Source organism: Dama dama, chromosome 8 (assembly GCF_033118175.1).
Source record: "Dama dama isolate Ldn47 chromosome 8, ASM3311817v1, whole genome shotgun sequence".
Classification (NCBI taxonomy): domain Eukaryota; kingdom Metazoa; phylum Chordata; class Mammalia; order Artiodactyla; family Cervidae; genus Dama; species Dama dama.
The window spans coordinates 45215002-45239061 of record NC_083688.1 but is presented as its reverse complement, the minus strand read 5'-3'; the positions used below and the strand labels follow the sequence as shown (position 1 = coordinate 45239061).

The window sequence follows — 24060 nt, the reverse complement described above, 5'->3', positions numbered from 1 at the left end:
GAAAACAAACTGCATTCCCCAATCAAAAGACACAGGGTAGCTGAAGAGATCACACAGTAGGTCCCATCTATATGCTGCCCACAAAGCATTCACTCTAGATGGAAGAACACACACAGACTAAAAGTGAAGGGATGGGAAGAGATATTCCACAAAAACCAAAAGAAAACAAAAGAGAGCTGGAGTAGCAATACTTAACATCAGATTCTTAGAAATGGAATCATAATAGCATACTGATTTGAAAACTGTGAATATATTTGACCTTTAAACTCCACTGAACATAACTGAAATTTTGTAGGTGACAAATAGCTCTTTGGGACCTCACAAGTGCTGCTGAGTCATCATTATCACTATCTTGACCATGAATCAAAAATAATGCTTAATAAAATCCCAGAGGAAAGACAACTAACACAGAGGAGAACTTCCATAAAACCCTTTCTGCTTGCTTTGTATTTTGTACACATCTTCCACTGAACTCCAGGTCCAGTCTTTCTCCACCTTAGCACTATTGCCACTGGGGGTTCAATAATTCTTTGTTGCGAGTGGCTGCCCTCTGCCTTCTAGGAAGCAACCCTCTAAAATGCCAGCAGCCTCCCCCACCCTACAGTGTCTCCAAACATTGCCAAATATATCCCCTGGATAACAAAACTGCCTCTGGTTGAGAACCACTGCTCTAGACCCAAATGATATCTGCTCACTGTAAGTTCAAATGGCAAAAGAAATAATGATAATAAAATGAGAGCCCTTAATAAAAAAGATCTGTTTTAATGATATATGATTAATACTAAAAACTAAGTAAAAGTCTCGGCATGTCTGTGAAAGATTCAGAGAGTAAAAGAAAGCAGTCTGAAATTTCATAGGAGCACTGAAACAAAGTCTAAAATAGCTGATCAAGAAATTACAACATCTGAAAGCCACAAATAATACCCAGACAATGAAAATGAAATAATTTTAAATGTATGTAAAGCACAGTGAAAGACACAGATGTGCAGTGAATTTAATGCTAATTATTTCATGGAACATAAGAAAATACTACTAAATAAAAGTGCTATTAATATTTGTGGTTACAGAAAAGAATTCAGAGTAAGTCACAGGAAGTTTCAAATATTAAGTCTAATACATTTTTTAACTATTGCCAACAAAGCCTGAGATTTCACTTTAGTGGGGGAAAATACCACAGCATTCCCACTGTGTCCAGTAATATTTTTAAAATCAGACTCTCCCCCAAATAATAGTAATAAACCATATAACTCAGTTTTAAAGAATTACTTCTACTTTTAAATAGTTCTAGTAACTTGGCATTTATCAAGATTTATATTTTGATGGTAAGTCAGAATATTTATCAAGGTGATTAGTAAGCTCAGTGAGGTTAAGATCCATTATTTATTCCCCCAATAAAGGCAGTAAAAATAAAGGTGATAGATTAATAATAATAAGCCAAAAGAGAATAAATAACCTCTTTCGAATTGGAGCCATGTGACTCAGGCTTCCAAGTAAAGGGCGCTCTTCCAGAGTCCAGCATTCTATCAGCTCGTGAGGCACCCGCCAGTAGCTAACACCTGGAAGATAAAAGACAATTTAGAGAACCACTGTCCACTGCCAAAGATTCAGCAACATTGTTTTGTGTAAAACTGGCCAGGAAAACCTTAAAGTTCATGCCTCCTGTTTAACAAAGGAGAGTACACACAGGAAAAGCGCCCATGAAGAGCCAGGGCAGCAGGGACACGGCTCATGACCTGGGTCTACGAAGAGCTGGCTACCAGCCCAGCTCTGCCACTGACAATCAGCAGGTCATTGTATAGACCTGGGCAACTGACTGTATGCTGGTTGAGGCCACAGGCTCTGGAGCCAAGACTGCCTGGGTCTGGATCCCATTTCTATCATTTGCTAATCCTAACACCTTGGGAAAGTTAACAACTTTTCTGTGCCTAAATTTCCTCATCTGTGAAATAATGATGAGAATTCAAACCTCGCTGTGCTGATTAAATGAGAACATAAAAGCAAAATGCCTAGAACAAGGCCTGGCACAGACTTAGCACTCAAGAGATGTTCGGTACCTTTACTGTAAGTCAGTGTTGGTAGTAACATGAAAAGATTGGAGAGTGGGGATTCTAACACTTGCCCTCTCTACCTCACTAGGTTGCTGTGATCATCAATTCAGATAAATTTTGTAAACCACTCTATAAAAGGCAACCACTATATGAACAGGAGGTGTCAATACTTCATAGGTACCTGTTCAAACAAGAATAATCTGAGGGGCTTCCCTGGTGGTCTAGTGGTTAAGAATACACCAGCCAGTTCGGGAAACACAGGTTCAACCCCTGGTCTGGGAAGCTCCCACATGCCAGGGAGCAACTCAGCCCGTGACCCACAACTACTAAGCCAGCACCCTAGAGTCCTCACACCACAATTACTAAAGCCCACGTGCCTGGAGGCTGCGCTCCGCAGCAAGGGAGGACCCACAATGAGAAGCCTGCTCGCCGCAACTAGAGAGAGCCCACATGCGGCGATAAACAGAGCACAGCCAAGATTAAATAAACAGATCTTTTTAAAAAAAGAAAACAGAATAACCTGAGTTAATACGGTAAGCCAAGATTCCAGTCAAATTCACTCAATTTTTAAATCTGCTGTTTCTTTTTAAAATTTATTTTATTGACGTATACTTGATTTACAATGTTGTGTTAATTTCTGCTGCACAACAGTGATTCAGTTATACATATATATGTATATATTCTTTTTCATATTCTTTTCCATTTATGTTTATCACAGGATACAGGACAATAGGACCTTGTTGTTTATCTATTCTATATATAATAGTTTGATACGTTTCTGATTGAAAGCTGAAAATGTATTCTTATGAAACTTAAAAACATCTAAGTGAAAGAAGCCAGACACAAAAGGTCATATATTGTAGGATTCCATTTATGTAAAAATCCAGAATATGCAAATCCATTGAGACAGAAAGCAGACTGGTGGTTACCAGGGGCTGAGGGGAGAGGGGAATGTACAGTAACTGCTTAATGGATACTGGGTTTCCTTTTAGGGTGAAGGAAATGTTTTGGAATAAACAGAGGTGCTGGTTACACACACTGTTGGTGTAGCAAATGTCACTGAAATGTGTGCTTTAATTCTTATGTGAATTTCACGTAAGAATACATATTTCAATATATATGTTATGTAAATTTCACCTCAATTTTAAAAAAAAAGAACCATAAAAATTATACATAGACACATTAGAAAAAGTTTAAAGAATGATGCTGAATAAAAATTGCTTAGCATTAAAAGCAAAAGTAATCTTTAAATCCCAAGAAAGAATTTGGCGTTTTCTTTTTAATCATTAAAGGTCCAGTAATAACAACCAACTTAGCAAGGTGAGCCCATAAATTATTATATATATAATAGATGTGCCCATTACTCAAAGTCTGTGGACCTCATTTTAAGATGACAACTTTCTAGAACTGCTTGATCATACTCCCAAGCCTATTTAAACACCACAAAAACATCCCTAAATCTCAACCAGTAATTTTTCACCTTTAAGTCAGGTTTATTGAAATGTAATTTACATAAAATAAAATTTATCCTTTTTAAGTCCTCTGAGTTTTGACAAGCATGTACTGTCATGTAACAACAGCCACAGTCAAAATATACAACATTTCTACCACCCTCAAAAGTTCCCTTGTGCCCTTCTACAGTCAACGCCCTGCCCTCCACTCCTTGGTTTTGCCCTCTCCAGAGGGTCACATAAACGGAATCATACACTATGTGTGTAGCCTTTTGTGTCCGGCTTCTTTAGCGCGATGCTTTGAAGATTCATCTATGCTGATATACGTATCAATAGTCATTTCTTTTTATTTCTGAGTAGAACTCCATTATATGGATATACAGCAAACTGTTTTTAAAACTTATTTTTTCCTATATAATTCATGCTTATTGTATAAAACTTGGAAAATACAGAAAAGTATATATAAAAAATAAAAATCACTTCTAATTAAGGGATTAGGAGTTAGGGCTCATGACATTTTGATGTATCTCATTCTAGTCTTTTTTCTATTCATATGATATGCACATAATTGAAAACACATTATATTTAATTTTGTTTCCTACTTTTGACCATTGCTTAATCATAGGCACTCATCAATGTAAAAAGTTATTCAAAGTAATTCTAATAACTATATCCCATCTATATCCTGTGGATGTGCCAATATGTATTTAGCCCTGTATTATAGATTATTTATACTGTTTTTACTTTTTCCCTATTGTGAGTAATGCCTAGTTAAACATCTCTGTTCATAAGCCTTTTTCTGCATTTGATTGTGTCTGTTAAGGTAGATTTCAGGAAGTAGAATTACTGAGTCAAAAGATACAAACAATATTGATGCTATTGATATGTACTGATAAGTTATTTCCAAAAAAATATTAATTTTACTCCTGCCAAGAATGCGTGAGATCTTTATTAATCTGGTACATAAAAATAGTTCTCATTTAATGCATATTTCATTAACAATGAGTTTGAACCTCTGCCACATTTGTTTCCTTTTCTGGGAATTTTATGGTCATGAATCTTATACTTTTATTTGTAATAGGGTTGAACTGATTTTCTAGTCAATTTAAATAAACTCTCTATTTATTGTAAGGATAATCTTTGCTTAATGTAACACTTTTATGCAAGTTTTTTTTTTGCAAGTTTTTTAATTAGTTTTAAAATTTTATTTATAATGTTTTATGCTTTAAAGTTAATAATTAAATATTATATAAGCAAATTTATCTTTATGTTTCATTTTAAGCTTATACTTTCTTTTCCAATTAAGAAATCAGTTATTTGCTTATATCTTATTAGTTTATAAAAGTTTCATTTTTCATTCATAAATTTACCTGGTAGTATTTTGATAAATGCTGTGAGGTTAAAGTTATGTTCTTCTCCCAAGCATATTTCTCAAACAACCTATCCTTTTTTTTTTTTTAATTTTTTTTTTTTAATTAGTTGGAGGCTAATTACTTCACAACATTTCAGTGGGTTTTGTCATACATTGATATGAATCAGCCATAGATTTACACGTATTCCCCATCCCGATCCCCCCTCCCACCTCCCTCTCCTATCCTTTTTTATTGGTATTTAAGGCTTTCTTAGCGTTTCCCTGTTGACTCAGACAGTAAAGAATCAGCCTGCAATGCAGGAGACCCGGGTTCGATTTCTCTGTCAGGAAGATCCCCTGAAGAAGGGCATGGCAGTCCACTCCAGTACTCTTGCCTGGAGAATCCCATGGACAGAGAAGCCGGGAGGGCTACAGTCCATGGGGTCGCAAAGAGTCGGACACGACTGAGCAGCTAACACTTCCACAATTTTTTCACGTTCATCTTCTTTCATCTTCTTTCTCTCACTTCTGTTTCCTGTATTATGGCTTTCCACAGGCCTTCCAGAACTTTTGTAAGATAACAATAATACTTTATAACATGCTTTCTAAAAAGTTAAAAGTCGGAGGGAGGAGCCAAGATGGCGGAGGAGTAGGACGGGGAGACCACTTTCTCTCCTACAAATTCATCAAAAGAATATCTGAACGCAGAGCAAACTTCGCAAAACAACTTCTGATCACTAGCTGAGGTCATCAGGTGCCCAGAAAAGCAGCCCATTGTCTTCGAAAGGAGGTAGGACAAAATATAAAAGACAAAAAGTGAGACAAAAGAGCTAAGGACGGAGATCCGTCCCGGGAAGGGAGTCTTTAGAGGACGTTTCCAGACAACGGAAACCCTCGCACTGGCAGGCCTGGGGGAAGTGTTTGAATCTAGGAGGGCAACCTGACTGGGAGGGAAACAATAAATAAAACCCACAGATTACGTGCCTAAAAGCAACTCTCAGCAGAAAAGTACCCCCAGACACCCGCGTCCACCACCAGCAAGTGGGGGTGGCACGGAGAGGAGCGGGCGGCATTGCTTGGGGTAGGGTCCGGGCCTGAGTGCCCTGAGGACAATCGGAGGGAGCTTTTGTGAGTTGCCAACATGAACTGTGGGAGAGCAAAAGACAGAGAGAGAAAATTAACCAGCCCGAACACGCTGCCGACCGTTCGCAGAACAAAGGGAACAAGAAAGTCCAGAGAAGAGCTCGCAGACTGCAAGACTGGCCCAGACCAGGTCGCGGCAAGACACAGGGCGCAGGCACCCAGCCGGCGCGGGCGGGGACTGGGGCTGGGGCAGAGGGCAGAAGGCGCAGGCACCCGACTGGCGCCAGCGGAAACTGAGACTGGGTCCGTGGAAGGGAGTGGGCGCCCGCACCCGGGGAGAGTGTGCCTGTCAAGCCCCTGGCTGCCTGGACCGCTCTGACGGGGAAGGCACAAGAGCGGACGCAGCCTTTTGTCCCGTGCTTTTGTGGAACACCCGAGGGCTGGAGCTGCACGCAGCGCGGGGCGCGGTCCATATGGAGCAGCCGGGAGCCTGAGCAGCGCAGACGGAGAAAGCAGCGTCAGCCCCTCCCCGCAGGGCGACAGAACTAGCTACCTGAATAAGAGTCCACCCCCGCCCGCCTGTGTCAGGGCGGAAATGAGGCTCTGAAGAGACCGGCAAACAGAAGCCAAATAAACAAAGGGAACCGCTTCAGAAGGGACTGGTGCAACAGATTAAAATCCCTCTAGAAAACACCGACTACACTGGAAGGGGCCTGTAGATATCGAGAAGTGTAAGCTGGAACGAGGAGCTATCTGAAACTGAGCCGAACCCACACTGACCGCAACAGCTCCAGAGAAATTCCTAGATATATTTTTACCTTTTTTTTTAAGTAAGAAAAACAAAATTTCTTTTTATTTTTTCTGTTTTCTTGTTTCTCTTTTATTTTCCTTTAAAATTCCCTATTACTCCCCCATTACTCCTTAACTTTCATTTTCATAGATTTTTATGATTTTTTTAATTAGGGAAAATTCTTTTTTTTCTTCTCCTTTTTCTCTTCTATTTTCTATTTTTCTTTTTCTCTTATTTCTTTTAAAGTCCTCTAGTACTCCTCTACTACTCCTTAATTTTCATTCTCAATACACTATAACCTTACCAAAAAAAAAAAAGAGAAGCCTTATTTTTAAACTGAACTTCATATATATTTAAAAAATTTTTTTGTGTGTGTTTTGGTTATTGTTTTTAATATAGTATTTTTAAGAGTCTGAACTCTACTCTAGATTTTTAATTTTTGTTTTTCAGTATATGATATAAATTGTGAACATTTAAGAATCCAATATTCAGTTCCCATTTTTATTCAGGAGTGTGTTGATTATTCTCTCCCAATCTTGACTCTCTGTTTTCTACCTCAGAACACCTCTATTTCCTCCTTTCCCCTTCTCTTCCCAATCCAATTCTGTGAATCTTGGTGGGTGTCTGGGCTACGGAGAACACTCTGGGAACAGACAACTGCGTAGATCTGTCTCTCTCCTCTTGAGTCCCCCTTTTTCCCCTCCTACTCATCACTATCTCCTTCCTCCCTCTCCTCTTCTTCATGTAACTCTGTGAACCTCTCTGGGTGTCCCTAACGGGGGAGAATCTTTTTGCCATTAACCTAGAAGTTTTATTATCAGTGCTGTATAGTTGGAGAAGTCCTGAGACTACAGGAAGAATAAAACTGAAATCCAGAGGCAGGAGACTTAAGCCCAAAACCGGAGAACACCAGAAAACTCCTGACTACATGGAACTTTAAGTAATAAGTGACCGTCCAAAAGCCTCCATACCTACACTGAAACCAAACACCACCCAAGAGCCAATAAGTTTTAGAGCAAGACATACCACGCAAATTCTCCAGCAACGCAGGAACATAGCCCTGAACGTCAACATGCAGGCTGCCCAAGGTGACACCTAACACATAGACCCATCTCAAAACTCATTACTGAGCACTCCATTGCTCTCCAAAGAGAAGAAATCAAGTTCCACGCACCAGAACACTGATGCAAACTTCCCTAACCAGGAAACCTTGACAAGCCAATCGTCTAACCCCACCCACAGGGTAAAACCTCCACAATAAAAAGGAACCACAGACCTCCAGAATACAGAAAGCCCAGTCCAGACACAGCAATCTAAACAAGATGAAAAGGCAAAGAAATACCCAACAGGTAAAGGAACATGAAAAATGCCCACCAAGTCAAACAAAAGAGGAGGAGATAGGGAATCTACCTGAAAAAGAATTTAGAATAATGATAATAAAAATGATCCAAAATCTTGAAAACAAAATGGAGTTACAGATAAATAGCCTGGAGACAAAGATTGAAAAGATGCAAGAAATGTTTAATAAAGACCTAGAAGAAATAAAAAAGAGTCAATTAAAAATGAATAATGCAATGAATGAGATAAAAAACACTTTGGAGGGAACCAAGAGTAGAATAACAGCGACAGAAGATAGGATAAGTGAGGTAGAAGATAAAATGGTGGAAATAAATGAAGCAGAGAGGAAAAAAGAAAAAAGGATCAAAAGAAATAAGGACAACCTCAGGGACCTCTGGGACAATGTGAAACGCCCCAACATTCGAATCATAGGAGTCCCAGAAGAAGAAGACAAAAAGAAAGGCCATGAGAAAATACTCGAGGAGATAATAGCTGAAAACTTCCCTACAATGGGGAAGGAAATAGCCACCCAAGTCCAAGAAACCCAGAGAGTCCCAAACAGGAAAAACCCAAGGCGAAACACCCCAAGACACATATTAATCAAATTAACAAAGATCAAACACAAAGAACAAATATTAAAATCAGCAAGGGAGAAACAACAAATAACACACAAAGGGATTCCCATAAGGATAACAGCTGATCTATCAATAGAAACCTTCCAGGCCAGAAGGGAATGGCAGGACATACTGAAAGTAATGAAAGAAAATAACCTACAACCTAGATTACTGTACCCAGCAAGGATCTCATTCAGATATGAAGGAGAATTCAAAAGCTTTACAGACAAGCAAAAGCTGAGAGAATTCAGCACCACCAAACCAGCTCTTCAACAAATGCTAAAGGATCTTCTCTAGACAGGAAACACAGAAAGGTTGTATAAACGTGAACCCAAAACAACAAGGTAAATGGCAACGGGACCACACCTATCAATAATTACCTTAAATGTAAATGGGTTGAATGCCCCAACCAAAAGACAAAGATTGGCTGAATGGATACAAAAACAAGACCCCTATAGATGCTGTCTACAAGAGACCCACCTCAAAACAAGAGACACATACAGACTAAAAGTGAAGGGCTGGAAAAAAATATTTCACGCAAACGGAGACCAAAAGAAAGCAGGAGTCGCAATACTCATATCAGATAAAATAGACTTTCAAATAAAGGATGTGAAAAGAGACAAAGAAGGACACTACATAATGATCAAAGGATTAATCCAAGAAGAAGATATAACAATTATAAATATATATGCACCCAACATAGGAGCACCGCAATATGTACGGCAAACGCTAACGAGTATGAAAGAGGAAATTAATAGCAACACAATAATAGTGGGAGACTTTAATACCCCACTCACAACTATGGATAGATCAACTAAACGGAAAATTAACAAGGAAACACAAACCTTAAATGACACAATGGACCAGCTAGACCTAATTGATATCTATAGGACATTTCACCCCAAAACAATCAACTTCACCTTTTTCTCAAGTGCACACGGAACCTTCTCCAGAATAGATCACATCCTGGGCCATAAATCTGGTCTTGGAAAATTCAAAAAAATTGAAATCATTCCAGTCATCTTTTCTGACCACAGTGCAGTAAGATTAGATCTCAATTACAGGAAAAAAATTGTTAAAAATTCAAACATATGGAAGCTAAATAACACGCTTCTGAATAACTAACAAATCATAGAAGAAATCAAAAAAGAAATCAAAATATGTATAGAAATGAATGAAAATGAAAACACAACAACCCAAAACCTATGGGACACTGTAAAAGCAGTGCTAAGGGAAGGTTCATAGCATCACAGGCTTACATCAAGAAACAAGAAAAAAGCCAAATAAATAACCTAACTCTACACCTAAAGCAACTAGAGAAGGAAGAAATGAAGAACCCCAGGGTTAGCAGAAGGAAAGAAATCTTAAAAATTAGGGCAGAAATAAATGCAAAAGAAACTAAAGAGACCATAGCAAAAATCAACAAAGCTAAAAGCTGGTTTTTTGAAAAAATAAACAAAATTGACAAACCATTAGCAAGACTCATTAAGAAACAAAGAGAGAAGAACCAAATTAACAAAATTAGAAATGAAAATGGAGAGATCACAACAGACAACACTGAAATACAAAGGATCATAAGAGACTACTACCAGCAGCTCTATGCCAATAAAATGGACAACTTGGATGAAATGGACAAATTCTTAGAAAAGTATAACCTTCCAAAACTGAACCAGGAAGAAATAGAAGATCTTAACAGACCCATCACAAGCAAGGAAATCGAAACTGTAATCAAAAATCTTCCAGCAAACAAAAGCCCAGGACCAGATGGCTTCACAGCTGAATTCTACCGAAAATTTAGAGAAGAGCTAACACCTATCTTACTCAAACTCTTCCAGAAAATTGCAGAGGAAGGTAAACTTCCAAACTCATTCTATGAGGCCACCATCACCCTAATTCCAAAACCAGAAAAAGATGCCACAAAAAAAGAAAACTACAGGCCAATATCACTGATGAACATAGATGCAAAAATCCTTAACAAAATTCTAGCAAACAGAATCCAACAACATATTAAAAAAATCACACACCACGACCAAGTGGGCTTTATCCCAGGAATGCAAGGATTCTTTAATATCCGCAAATCAATCAATGTAATACACATTAACAAATTGAAAGATAAAAACCAAATGATTATCTCAATAGATGCAGAAAAAGCCTTCGACAAAATTCAACACCCATTTATGATTAAAACTCTCCAGAAAGCAGGAATAGAAGGAACATACCTCAACATAATAAAAGCTATATATGACAAACCCACAGCAAGTATCACCCTCAATGGTGAAAAATTGAAAGCATTTCCCCTGAAATCAGGAACAAGACAAGGGTGCCCACTCTCACCACTACTATTCAACATAGTGTTGGAAGTTTTGGCCACAGCAATCAGAGCAGAAAAAGAAGTAAAAGGAATCCAGATGGGAAAAGAAGAAGTGAAACTCTTGCTGTTTGCAGATGACATGATCCTCTACATAGAAAACCCTAAAGACTCTACCAGAAAATTACTAGAGTTAATCAATGAATATAGTAAAGTTGCAGGATATAAAATTAACACACAAAAATCCCTTGCATTCCTATATACTAACAATGAAAAAACAGAAAGAGAAATTAAGGAAACAATACCACTCACCATTGCAACAAAAAGAATAAGATACTTAGGAGTATATCTACCTAAAGAAACAAAAGACCTATACATAGAAAACTATAAAACACTGATGAAAGAAATCAAAGAGGACACAAACAGATGGAGAAACATACCATGTTCATGGATTGGAAGAATCAATATTGTCAAAATGGCTATTCTACCCAAAGCAATCTATAGATTCAATGCAATCCCTATCAAGCTACCAATGGTATTTTTCACAGAACTAGAACAAATAATTTCACAATTTGTATGGAAATACAAAAAACCTCGAATAGCCAAAGCAATCTTGAGAAAGAAGAATGGAACTGGAGAAATCAACCTGCCTGACTTCAGACTATACTACAAAGCCACAGTCATCAAGACAGTATGGTACTGGCACAAAGACAGAAATATAGATCAATGGAACAAAATAGAAAGCTCAGAGATAAATCCACGAACTTATGGACACCTTATCTTTGACCAAGGAGGCAAGGATATACAATGGAAAAAAGACAACCTCTTTAACAAGTGGTGCTGGGAAAGCTGGTCAACCACTTGTAAAAGAATGAAACTAGAACACTTTCTAACACCATACACAAAAATAAACTCAAAATGGATTAAAGATCTAAATGTAAGACCAGAAACTATAAAACTCCTAGAGCAGAACATAGGCAAAACACTCTCCGACATAAATCACAGCAAGATCCTCTATGACCCACCTCCCAGAATATTGGAAATAAAAGCAAAACTAAACAAATGGGACCTAATGAAACTTAAAAGCTTTTGCACAACAAAGGAAACTATAAGTAAGGTGAAAAGACAGCCCTCAGATTGGGAGGAAATAATAGCAAATGAAGCAACAGACAAAGGATTAATCTCAAAAATATACAAGCAACTCCTGAAGCTCAATTCCAGAAAAATAAATGACCCAATCAAAAAATGGGCCAAAGAACTAAACAGACATTTCTCCAAAGAAGACATACAGATGGCTAACAAACACATGAAAAGATGCTCAACATCACTCATTAGCAGAGAAATGCAAATCAAAACCACAATGAGGTACCATTAAACGCCAGTCAGGATGGCTGCTATCCAAAAGTCTACAAGCAATAAATGCTGGAGAGGGTGTGGAGAAAAGGGAACCCTCTTACACTGTTGGTGGGAATGCAAACTAGTACAGCCACTATGGAGAACAGTGTGGAGATTCCTTAAAAAACTGGAAATAGAACTGCCATATGACCCAGCAATCCCACTTCTGGGCATACACACCAAGGAAACCAGATCTGAAAGAGACATGTGCACCCCAATGTTCATCGCAGCACTGTTTATAATAGCCAGGACATGGAAGCAACCTAGAAGCCCATCAGCAGACAAATGGATAAGGAAGCTGTGGTACATATACACCATGGAATATTACTCAGCCGTTAAAAAGAATTCATTTGAACCAGTTCTAATGAGATGGATGAAACTGGAGCCCATTATACAGAGTGAAGTAAGCCAGAAAGATAAAGAACATTACAGTATACTAACACATATATATGGAATTTAGAAAGATGGTAATGATAACCCTATATGCAAAACAGAAAAAGAGACACAGAAGTACAGAACAGACTTTTGAACTCTGTGGGAGAAGGTGAGGGTGGGATGTTTCGAAAGAACAGCATGTATATTATCTATGGTGAAACAGATCACCAGCCCAGGTGGGATGCATGAGACAAGTGCTCGGGCCTGGTGCACTGGGAAGACCCAGAGGAATCGGGTGGAGAGGGAGGTGGGAGAGGGGATCGGGATGGGGAATACGTGTAAATCTATGGCTGATTCATATCAATGTATGACAAAACCCACTGAAAAAATAAATAAATAAATAAAGGGGGAAAAATAAAAAATAAATAAAAAGTCAAAAGTCTGTCACACACACATGCTTTGTGAGAGTCGGAGACCCAGCTCTCTGAGTCAGTGGAGAAGGAGTCCAGCCAGGCCCTCCCGAAGCTGCCTGGTCGCCTGCCAGTCCAGGGCACAAAAGGAGACTGAGAATGCCAGAGGGCTGCTCCTCAACTTAAGCCCAAGAGTCTCAAGTCAATTAAGTCTCACGTAATAAGCTCAGACGGAGAAGGCAGTGGCACCCCACTCCAGTACTCTTTCCTGGAAAATCCCATGGACAGAGGAGCCTGGTGGGCTGCAGCCCATGTGGTCGCTAACAGTCGGACACAACTGAGTGACTTCCCTTTCACTTTTCACTTTCACGCATTGGAGAAGGAAATGGCAACCCACTCCGGTGTTCTTGCCTGGAGAATCCCAGGGACGGAGGAGCCTGGTGGGCTGCCGTCTATGGGGTCACACAGAGTCGGACACGACTGAAGTGACTTAGCAGCAGCAGCAGCAATAAGCTCAGAGAGAATAGCACTTTGCTCATTACACTTCATCCTATCTGTTTGAGGCACATGATATGAAAAGAAAAAGGAGGAAAAGTAGGGGTGGAGTGGGGGGGAACTGAGGAAAAAAAGATTGGGACCAGCATCCTGCCTGAAGAGGAACAGTTGATGAAGAGTTTTAAAAAGACTCTTCCATTCTCTGTTCAATCTTATGTGACTTGCAATGTCGTCTCTACCAGCTTTTAAGATCATTTGAGGACTAATATGTGTCTTATTTATCTTTGGATAATTTTAGGACTTATTATAGTGCTTGCACCTAACAGACATCAATACATGTTAAGTAAGAAAAAAATACTTAAGCATGAAACAGTTAACTCTCTGCCATCTTTAACAAGTGGCGTGCCTCTCTGAGACTCCTCTTCCTCATCAATAAAGGGTAAACAGCACGTAGTTTTAGGACTAACAGACACTAAGTGTAAACTACGTATCACACTGCATATCAAGTAGCAGTATTATTATCAACTCACATTAGCAGCTTGGTAAAAATGGTCAAATTTCAAAATGTGCATTTAAAGAATATTTTATTTTCTAAGGATTCTTTAGTTAGCCTCCGAGCATTATTTTCATTTTCTCTCTCTCTCCCTCTCTTTTTGATTATACATTTTACGCTTAACGCAGATGTATACTTCCTAGGACAATGCTAGGTACCCAAAAGGTGCTACAGGAACTCTTTCTAAATTGAATTAAATAAGCATAACTAACAAAAGTGTATTTTAGGTTACTGAACTATAAATTATTAATAATATCCAGCAATGCATGAGTTTTAAAAATTTTTAAGTAAACGGCCTCAATGTTACTATGAGGTGACAAATACCTGGACCCACACCAAAAATTATTCTCTAAAAAAGCAATGTAGTATGTGACCTTGCTTTGTCTTATTAAGGAAAAGTCTACCTTCTGCCTTGAAATAGAGAAATTGTACTGTACCTTTTCCTTCCCAGGCATCAAAGGCATCCATCATTTTCTTCAATTCTGCTACTGAATAATAGCTCCAAATGTACTGAACATTATTTCCCGCCTCCCTAGAAATATTACAAAAGGTAATGAAAATATATTACCTAAGTATGAATGTATGTATATGTATACAGCAAATAAGATACTTAAATAAGCGCTTGCTAACTAAGGAAAAAAAAATATGTCAGTACTGAGTAGTTGTTCTTCTGTGATCCTTAAGCATATATATATGACATGCTATATTATTATAATATACTAAATTTACATACAAATCTACATTTTATCTCTTTTTACTGTGGCAAAGTCTTTGTTAACTCCACAATATAAACTGTGTAGACAAACTAATAAGTCTTTAAAATAAGTTTTCTAAAAAATCACCTAACTCCAGCAAAGTAGAAAAGGTTCAACTTTGACTAACACTATGCCATGTACTTATCTACAAACATCTCTGTCTGTAAAGAATTCAGAAAATGATGATATATTAATTGTCTAAAAAGAAAGCTCATGTGATCATGCATTAGTCACTAATAAGTGACCCAATCCAATCTCCCAGAAAATTAAAAAAAAAAAACATTGCTAGGTGAATTGACCAGTATAAATAAGATTACAAGGAAAACATTAACAGAATAACCCTTAAGAATTTAACATGCTCAAGGTATAGCATTTTCAAGTTGGGACGGGACTGGAGGAAAAGCCTTTCAGTTCAGTTCAGTCGCTCAGTCCTGTCCGACTCAGTATTTCTTAAACCAGGACACCAAGACGCAGGGCGGTCCTGGGTCACTCGCGGGCCTGCTGACTTCTAGGTCAGGCTTCTGCTCGTGGACTGTAATCTAGGGGAGACACCCAGGCATGTGGCTTTTCTCTTCTTTCTTTTCTCTCTGTATAAGGCCTTCCAGGGGATTCTGATCACTATTCCCAGCTGAGAACCTCTGTAAGACCAGGTGGATGGCCTATTGCTTCTACAGATAACAAATGGTCTGAATTGCAATCTCTTCATGAAGCAGGCTTATCTCAAGAGCTATGAGACTCACTCTGTCTTTTGAGAAGTATTGATGGTCTTTCCTAGTCAACCACATATTAAATTCAATAAGACCTCTTAGAAGAGACCAAGATTTTATTTTGTTCCTTTTCATATTTAAATATGGACATACCTTTTAAAAATGCTTTTACTGTGAATTCTTCCTCCCAGCTGTTTATCAATAGCATCTGTTCCATCAGTTTTTGTGGAATATACACCAATAATTCTACTCTCACAGCTTGCACCAGATGTGTTAAGATAGTGGAGAACCCAAACTGTTGGTTTATTGCATACTAAACCATACGAATCACAGAAGTCTGTTAAAGCCTGAAGCAAAAAAAAAAATATATATATATATATATATATAAAGTTTGAATTTAACTCTGGAGCAAAGTAAAAATGAATTTGTTCCATTACTTTCCTGTAAAGCTATAATTTCACTTGGCTGTGAGGGAAATAAAAAGACTAAACATATAATATACTTTTTATGCCTTTAAAAACCAAACCATTTGTTGAATTTGGGGTGGCATTTCACTATCCCAAAATCCAACACCTTTTCATCTAGAGAATCCTTTGCCACTAGGAAATCATGCCTCATTTCCTCCTCCTCTAGACTCACTACCAACATCATTTTAAAATATTCATATGATCACTAGAAGGTAGAATTCTTTCTTTCCCCCCAAATTTTCCATTTGACTCAATTTTCCTTTTACCTTCTATTCACTAACCCAATGGTAGATGCTTATTCTGAACTCAAAATCCAATCAAGGATGAACCAGATTAACTTGTTCTTTCACACTGAAGGATATGAATATATGAAACTAAACGCCTATGGTCTGAACTCATTTGGCATTTATCCACCTATTCATTCAGTCACTTGAATACTCAGTGATGTGTGAATACTATGTGTGTAAGGTCCTGGAGACAGGGTCCCAGCCCTCCTCAATTTATAGCTGATGCAGAAGACAGACAGTAAATAAGTCATCAGGACACAGTGTAATAAGTGCTACCAGGAAAGCCTACAAGGTGCTGAGGGGCACAGGGCAAGAGGACTTCCCCGGTGGGGTGGCTCGGGCCTTCCCCAGGAGAAATGGCGTTACTGCTGTGAACAATGATATTTTGTTGGTTCTGTATCCCAAGTGCCGAGAAAAGGGTCTGACACAAAGGAGATGCTTACTATTTACTGACTCAGAGAAAGAAAAGAGGACCCTAACGTGTGTTGCATTTAATATTGCCATCTAATTCCTGAATTGGCTTTTATCTTCACTTGCACATCAGTGAAAATCATCAACTACATTATAAACTGTTCAAGGGCAAAAACTGCATGTCCCACACAGTCCTCAGAACAGTGTCTTATGTGAAATAAATGAGTTGGCTGGCAGAATGAACGTATGCATGCTCTGTCCTTTGTGCATACAAACCAGGAATGAAAGACTATAAAGGTGAATGCTAATCCACCCCAACTAACCCCAGTTAGGACTTTTTTTAGCTCCACTCTGCAGATTCGACAAACAGTACCAAGAGACTGTTTAACAACTCAATTTATAAATAACTCCAGTAGCAGAATCTATACAACCATGCAAATTTCCGAAGGGGATCTGGAACCAAATCAACTTTCTCTTCATGCTGCATTCCTAGTAACTATACCATCAACTTGCTCTCCTAAACACTGACATCTAAGTCAAAAGAATTCAGACCAATTCAGACCAGTTTTCACTATGCACAATTATTTAGGAAAAATATTTTTCTTAAATGCCCCAAAGTGCTAATTAACAGCAAATATGATACTTATTAATGAGAAAAAAACAGATGAAGCTGTTCAAGTCATGTAAACACCTTTAAAACGTGATTTAAAAGAGAAGCAGCTTAAAAAAAAAGATTTACTGATCGCAAGGTGAACTAATCAAACATATTTCAACTTAATAATCAACTGCTACACTCATTCAATCAGGTGAAAGATTTTATACAATCTTTTATTTATCATCACCATCCTTTTAAAAATTATGCTTCCCTGGTTGCTCAGATGGTAAAGAATCTGCCTGCAATGCTGGAGACATGAGTTCAATCCCGGGATCAGGAAGATCCCCTGGAGGAGGAAATGGCAATCCACTCCAGGATTCTTGCCTGGAGAATTCTATGGACAGAGGAGCTTGGTGGGCTACAGTCCATGAGGTCACAAAGTTGGACACAACTAAGCAACTAACACATTTATCCTTTTAAAATATCATTTTGGGAAATAAATTATTACCACTATATTTTTACATACTACAGTGCTGCTCTTAATTTAAGGAGAACTTCAAGAGTAGAAGAGTTCTATTCTTAAAAATAAAAAGCCATCAAAAAGTGGTAAATTTTCAATAAGGAATAAAAACTCCATAAACCTTTGAGTGGCTCTGTAAATACTTTCCTAGAATAGAATTTTGGCCTTAAAAAATGAATACTGGTAATTAAGAAACACAACTTCAAAAACTGGAAGATGTAAAACTGTCTCATTTTGGTTTATGTTACAACACAGGCTATGCAAAATAACATACACTGCTTTGTGAATAATAAATGTATAATACATGAATACTACATATTCATATATGTGTTTTAAAGCTTAAGAAAATGCCAAGACCTTTTTAAGTTCTATATTTGACCTTAAAGAATATGTCTCCATTTCATTGGCCAAGTGGTCAGACAGGCTGTATGGATAAGGGATGCCAAAGTAATCAGCTTCTTCCTGCAGAGCAACCCGGGTTTGCTCCTCTGTGGGAATGTGAACTTCTCCATGAAGATAATCCAAAAGGTATTTAAATAGATGTCCATCACGGTCAATAACACAAGCTCCTAGAAAACATTCAGTTCAAAAATTATTGCATAGATACAAATAACCATGATAAAGTTTCAACATGTCAAACTAAAATTAGACTGAAGACCTCTACAAGCAGAAATGTTTCTTTCTCATAAGAAAGTTAATATCTTGTGTTCAAGTAGATTTAGTCAAATTTGGGGATTCTCTGTATTTGCACCTACTATATAGGAAAATGTTTTCTGAGCTCCATCAGGAATTTTGGATACAATGACCACATTCCCACTGCTGGCCACTGCAAAGACCGTGGAAGCCTCAGACTGCTGGTAGAATTCTAAGTTTACCCCTAACCTCAACCCGGCTGGGCCAGGAGAGGCGTATGGAGTTCTTCCCTAACGAGGCTATGTGAGTGCTCATTACTATGTCTGGCGTTTGTATGTCAGTGATCGTATAAATCAACTTGGAGTGTTACTGACATATAAACCCATGATTCTAAGACTTGGACACATCATATGTTTGGACTTACTAGGCTTGTCCTTTTGTACTCAACTTTAAAAAAGAAATGCTATGCGGGTACTACTTTATGAAAAAGGGCTTTTCTTAGACAATTCAGCAGAATTTTTTAAAAAATACTTCTGTATGGACAGAGGAGCCTGGCAGGCTACAGTCCATGAGGTCATAGTCAGACACGACTTAGTGACTAAACCACCACCATGAGGTCATTCAATAATTCCTTTTCTCCCTTGATTAGTTTAGAATAAAAGGATTAAGGAGGTATAAACTTTGGGGCAGAGGAAACAACTCACTTCCCGCTGACCACCTTTTCACCACAGCCTTTCTGTCCAGATGGACATCAAGTCCTGGGCACCCACACATCAGTGAGTTTTCCATTCTTTCAACTGCCATTCATCTGGCAAAGCAAGCTCTCAAGACCCAGGGTTACTAACAGCCCTTCAGGCTCAGAACTCCTCAACCTAACAGAAGCAAGGGTGGGTGCTCTGAGCCCCAGAACTCCTAAGATATACAAAAAGCCCTACTTGCATTGCTGAAGTTTTTTTTACAACCAGCAGTAGGTTCAGTGAACCCCAAACACCTGAAGCATGGAGCAGCACTAGGACCCTAACCCTTGCGTTTTACAGTTTCTTCTGAAACACCAGTTTTCAGCCCTCTCCCACGCGTGACTGACAGTATCACTGCACTAACATTTTCCGTGGCATGCATGTCAGCCCACACAAGCCTCTGCAGCTGGACTAGGAGTGAATTTAACACTAATTCTGCACTGACAATGCCTGCCCTCAGCTCTGAAGGCAGCTGCTTCCTCCAAAAAACACAATTTTTAACTTGAAGAACATATACAGAAGCTAATATATTTAATCAAGCTCAATACAAAGACCCACTGAGTTGCAATGAATGTAACTCCTTCCCAAATATAATTAACCCCCCAAACGAGGTCCATCGTTGGACTATATACAGGCTTCCCTGGTAACTCAGACAGTAAAGAATCTGCCTGCAACGCAGGAGACCCGGAGTTCAATCCCTGGATTTGGAAGATCCCCTGAAGAAGGGAATGGATACCCACTCCAATATTCTTGCCTGGGAAATCTCATGGACAGAGGAGCCTGGCGGGCTACAGTCCATGGGGCTGCAAAGAGTTGGATAGTTTCACTTTTTGACCTTTATATACATTCACTTTTTTGTCAACTTTTAGCGACAGCATCACAGATTCTAGAAATTGGCATTTAATTTCTCCAGGTACTTAATGAAACTCCATACAGTCCTAATGATCTTAGTAATCAGCATACTGAGCTAATACATCCTGTTGTAATTAGAAAAATTAAAGGGAATTTAAACTAGACTCCTGTTTTAATGAATATTCATGATCATGCTTACAGACTTGAGGCATTTACCTGATTCATCTGTTTTTAAAGGGAAGCGACCACTGAACATGGATGCCAGCATTGAATCCTTAAAGCGGCACAAGGACTCCCGCCTGGCTGTGTAAATGCAGCCACCCACGTTCAGTCGGAGAATATCTAACACCTCTTCTTCTGCCTTGTGACCTTCCATCACTCTCGTCAACACCCAAAGTTCTGCCTTGAAATACTTTCAGAAACTGCAAAACAATGTGGTCTCGGTCCCCCTCTGTAAAAACAAAGGACAATCACCATTGACATTTCCAATAATACACGAAATAGATTAAAAAGTGTACAGTCAAATGTGATTTTAAACAAATTCCTCAGCACAGGCAATACTGAATTGAAGGATTTTATATAACAGAAAAGAAATCTCAGATATTCTGAGAAGCTGGAAAACTCTGTCCCGAAGTATGTAAACGATAAACTATTATAACCAAATAGAGGTGTTGAAATGACCGCTTAAAGAATTAAACGAGATAACTAATGCATTGTCAGTTACATTTAGAGCATAGGTGAGGTGTGCTTACGACCTCCAGTATTCACATATCTTTGCAAACTATTGTAAGTCTTAGGGAGCAATGTAGACTTGCAGAGATTATGAGCATGTAGCATGGAATCGGGCTACTAGACGCTACGACTTACTAGCCTGGGACCTTAGGCAAACTTAATTCTCCTTGGCCTGTTTCCCCATGTCTAAATTGGAGGTAAGGATGACGCCTCCCTTAAAGGACTATCAGAGGAATGACTGACAGAAAATTTAAAAAGTATGTAGAACAGTCTCTGGCTCCAAGTAAGTACTCAATAAATGATAAATAGCATCTATAATGATATAAAAATTTACCAGAAGGTATATACTGAAAGATGTTATATTGGCTCCAGAGAGCAGACATTACTAACGATGGTAACGATAATTCTTAAATTAGGCAAATATAACTTGTCAACTAAGGTTAGAATTCCATGTACACCAAAAGACAAACTGGTCTAGAGGAACAAAATGATACCTGTACATCATCTGGCTTCTTCCCTCCAAAATAGCTGAAGCTTTGGGGACATTTTATAGATTTTATTTCCTAATCCATTTTGGAGACTGGTGAACCAACGTGACTGCAGTGTTTCTACGGAACCTAAAACAATACCATGATGAAAAAGGCACTCCCAATGTATCTGGACCTTTCATAGCGAGTGTAAAATGGCTGCCAAGGGACTCAACTGCATCCATGGTGTCCATGGCCATTCACCTATGCCCTCAACTATGATCTTTTCGTAGATGCTCCAATTTAGACAACTTCCAAAGAAATAAGAGAAGGAGCCCATTAGAGTCTGAGGAATACCATCTGTGTGAAACATAATCAGTAGACAGAAACTATTATGGGCCAAGTCCAGCCTTCAAAATCCATTTACCAATGTGACTTCCTACATTGCCTGTAAGTCCAAGCAGCAGCCCAGCAACAAACCATGTGAAAGAACCACTTCTGAGGCCTGGGGTGGAACTGCTTCACACTGTCCCTGTTATCAGCTCCCTGGAATCCTATCTATTCTTCACAGCTGCAGACAAACCTCACTGGTTACAGGAACTTCCCAAGCAAAGTTAGAATCTTTGTTCTCCTGACATACTCTGTACCCCTCTCCACGTATTATTCCACTGGACTTATCTCTGGTTTGGGGGACTATAAATTGCATCACCTCTGTTGCTATTCTTCAGTTGCTAAGCTGTGTCCTACTCTGAGACCTCGCTGACTACAGGCAGCATGCCAGGTTTCCCTGTCTTCCACTAATTCCCGGAGCTTGCTCAAGCTTATGTCCGTGGAGTCGGTGATGCCATCCAACCCTTAGCATCACCCTTAACAATTTCCATTACCTGAGTGCTATGTGCCAGCCACTGCAGGAGTCCCTGGACCGATATTACCTAATTCACAGAAAAGGCCTACTGGGTAGGCGTTCCTGTCCCTACTGACAGGTGAGGACACTGCTGCTGCTGCTAAGTCGCTTCAGCCGTGTCCGACTCTGTGCGACCCCATAGACGGCAGCCCACCAGGCTCCTCTCTCCCTGGGATTCTCCAGGCAAGAACACTGGAGTGGGTTGCCATTTCCTTTTCCAACGCATGAAAGTGAAAAGTGAAAATGAAGTCGCTCAGTCCTGTCAGACTCTCGGCAACCCCATGGACTGCAGCCTACCAGGCTCCTCCATCCAGGGGAGTTTCCAGGCAAGAGTACTGGAGTGGGTTGCCATTTCCTTCCCCAGGTGAGGACACTGGAGAAAGATATAAGAATATGTGCAGGGTCTACACTGGTAATGTGTGCCCTGCTGTAAGTGGTGAAGTCAGCCCCAGTCCAGGACAGCTGGACCAACTCCAAGTTCTTCCAGCGGCATGCCACACAGCCTCCTTCAGCACTCTCACCAAGGTTCCTGACCCGGGCACGTCACTCACTAAACATCTGTCCATCTGAAGACTCCTGCTGATGGCAATAGGAACAAAGCAGCACCCTGAGCGCAAGGATTCAAGATAACCCCGAAGACAGAGGACTATCACCACTTCAAGGCCAGTCATAGGGCCCCATCCTCAAATGCACCCACTTGGACTCCCTGTTGGGTCGGAGGGAGTCGGAAGTGCCCAGTCCTCTAAGAAAGCATTCCCAGAGTGCAGTCCTGTGACCACCTGCATCAAAACCATCAGGGACGCTTGCTGAAAATGCAGATTCCCCGACCACGATAGAGACTCCGGTTCAGAAAGTACCAGGTGGGGTCAGGAGTCCGCCAGAGGACCCTACTTTGAGAAACGCTGCTCAAGGGCCTCGAGCTCCTCCCAGGACGCTGGACGAAAGGGGAGGGGCTGGGACACCACCAAGGCCGGCCGGGGTCTGCCCGCACTCCGGGGATCCCGAATTGGCCGGAAGCCGAGTCTGCAGCCCGGGGCGCCCGTGGTATCAGCGCGACCCGGGCCCTTCACCAGGGCGCCGCGCCGCCTCCGGGCCTGCGGCCCACCCGGCGCCCCGCTCCTCCCGATGGGCGAGGCAGGGTAGGCGGTATCCCCGACTGACCTGCGGCCCGCCTGGCCGTGGGCGCCACCGCCGCCGGACGCCGCCCGGCCCGACGCGGAAGTGAGCGCCTCCTCTGCTGCTCGGCAACTCCTGTAGCTGCGCGGGCCCAGCGGCGCCCCCGTGCGTCCCGGCAGAGCCTGGGAAAGGAGGCCCCGCCCGGGACACGCCTCGGACACGCCCCCCCCCAGCGCCCCGCCCCTCAGCCGCCGCAGAGGAGGCTGCGGAGGGGATGGCGGGAGGTCACCCTGTCTCCTTGTCCTGCTGGGAAAAGAAAGGTCACAGGAGCGAGACGCAGGCTGTATCCCCGAGGACCGATCTTGACCACTCAGAGGCTCCTTTTACACTTGAAGAAAACAAAGCCGAAATTGCAGTCGTCCAGGGTCAAGTGGGCCCTACCTAGAAAGCATCACTATGAACAAAGCTAGTGGAGGTGATGGAATTCCAGTTGAGCTATTTCAAATCCTGAAAGATGACGCTGTGAAAGTGCTGCACTCAATATGCCAGCAAATTTGGAAAACTCAGCAGTGGCCACAGGACTGGAAAAGGTCAGTTTTCATTCCAATCCCAAAGAAAGGCAATGCCAAAGAATGCTCAAACTACAGCACAATTGCACTCATTTCA

At 40.3% G+C, this 24060-nt stretch overlaps 1 protein-coding gene across 4 annotated transcripts in view; it reads right to left on the bottom strand.

Moving 5' to 3' along the window:
- KCTD18 (potassium channel tetramerization domain containing 18) overlaps nucleotides 1-23549 on the bottom strand; it is a 31505-nt gene extending 7956 nt beyond the window's left edge. For 2 of the 4 annotated variants that reach the window (XR_009693884.1, XM_061149050.1), the window contains exons 1-7: nucleotides 23440-23516; nucleotides 21402-21524; nucleotides 20392-20626; nucleotides 18311-18522; nucleotides 15827-16020; nucleotides 14649-14743; nucleotides 1454-1556 (exon numbers count right to left, since the gene is read on the bottom strand). Coding sequence is in view for 3 of the 4 variants with exons in the window: in XM_061149050.1 (XP_061005033.1) it covers nucleotides 1454-1556; nucleotides 14649-14743; nucleotides 15827-16020; nucleotides 18311-18522; nucleotides 20392-20551 (764 nt within the window). In the remaining variant the exon portion in view is untranslated. Of the gene's footprint in view, nucleotides 1-1453; nucleotides 1557-14648; nucleotides 14744-15826; nucleotides 16021-18310; nucleotides 18523-20391; nucleotides 20627-21401; nucleotides 21525-22258; nucleotides 22461-23439 lie in introns of those variants that run through there. The other 2 variants (XM_061149051.1, XM_061149053.1) reach the window with 2 other exon arrangements.
- Between the last annotated feature and the right edge of the window lie 511 nt (nucleotides 23550-24060).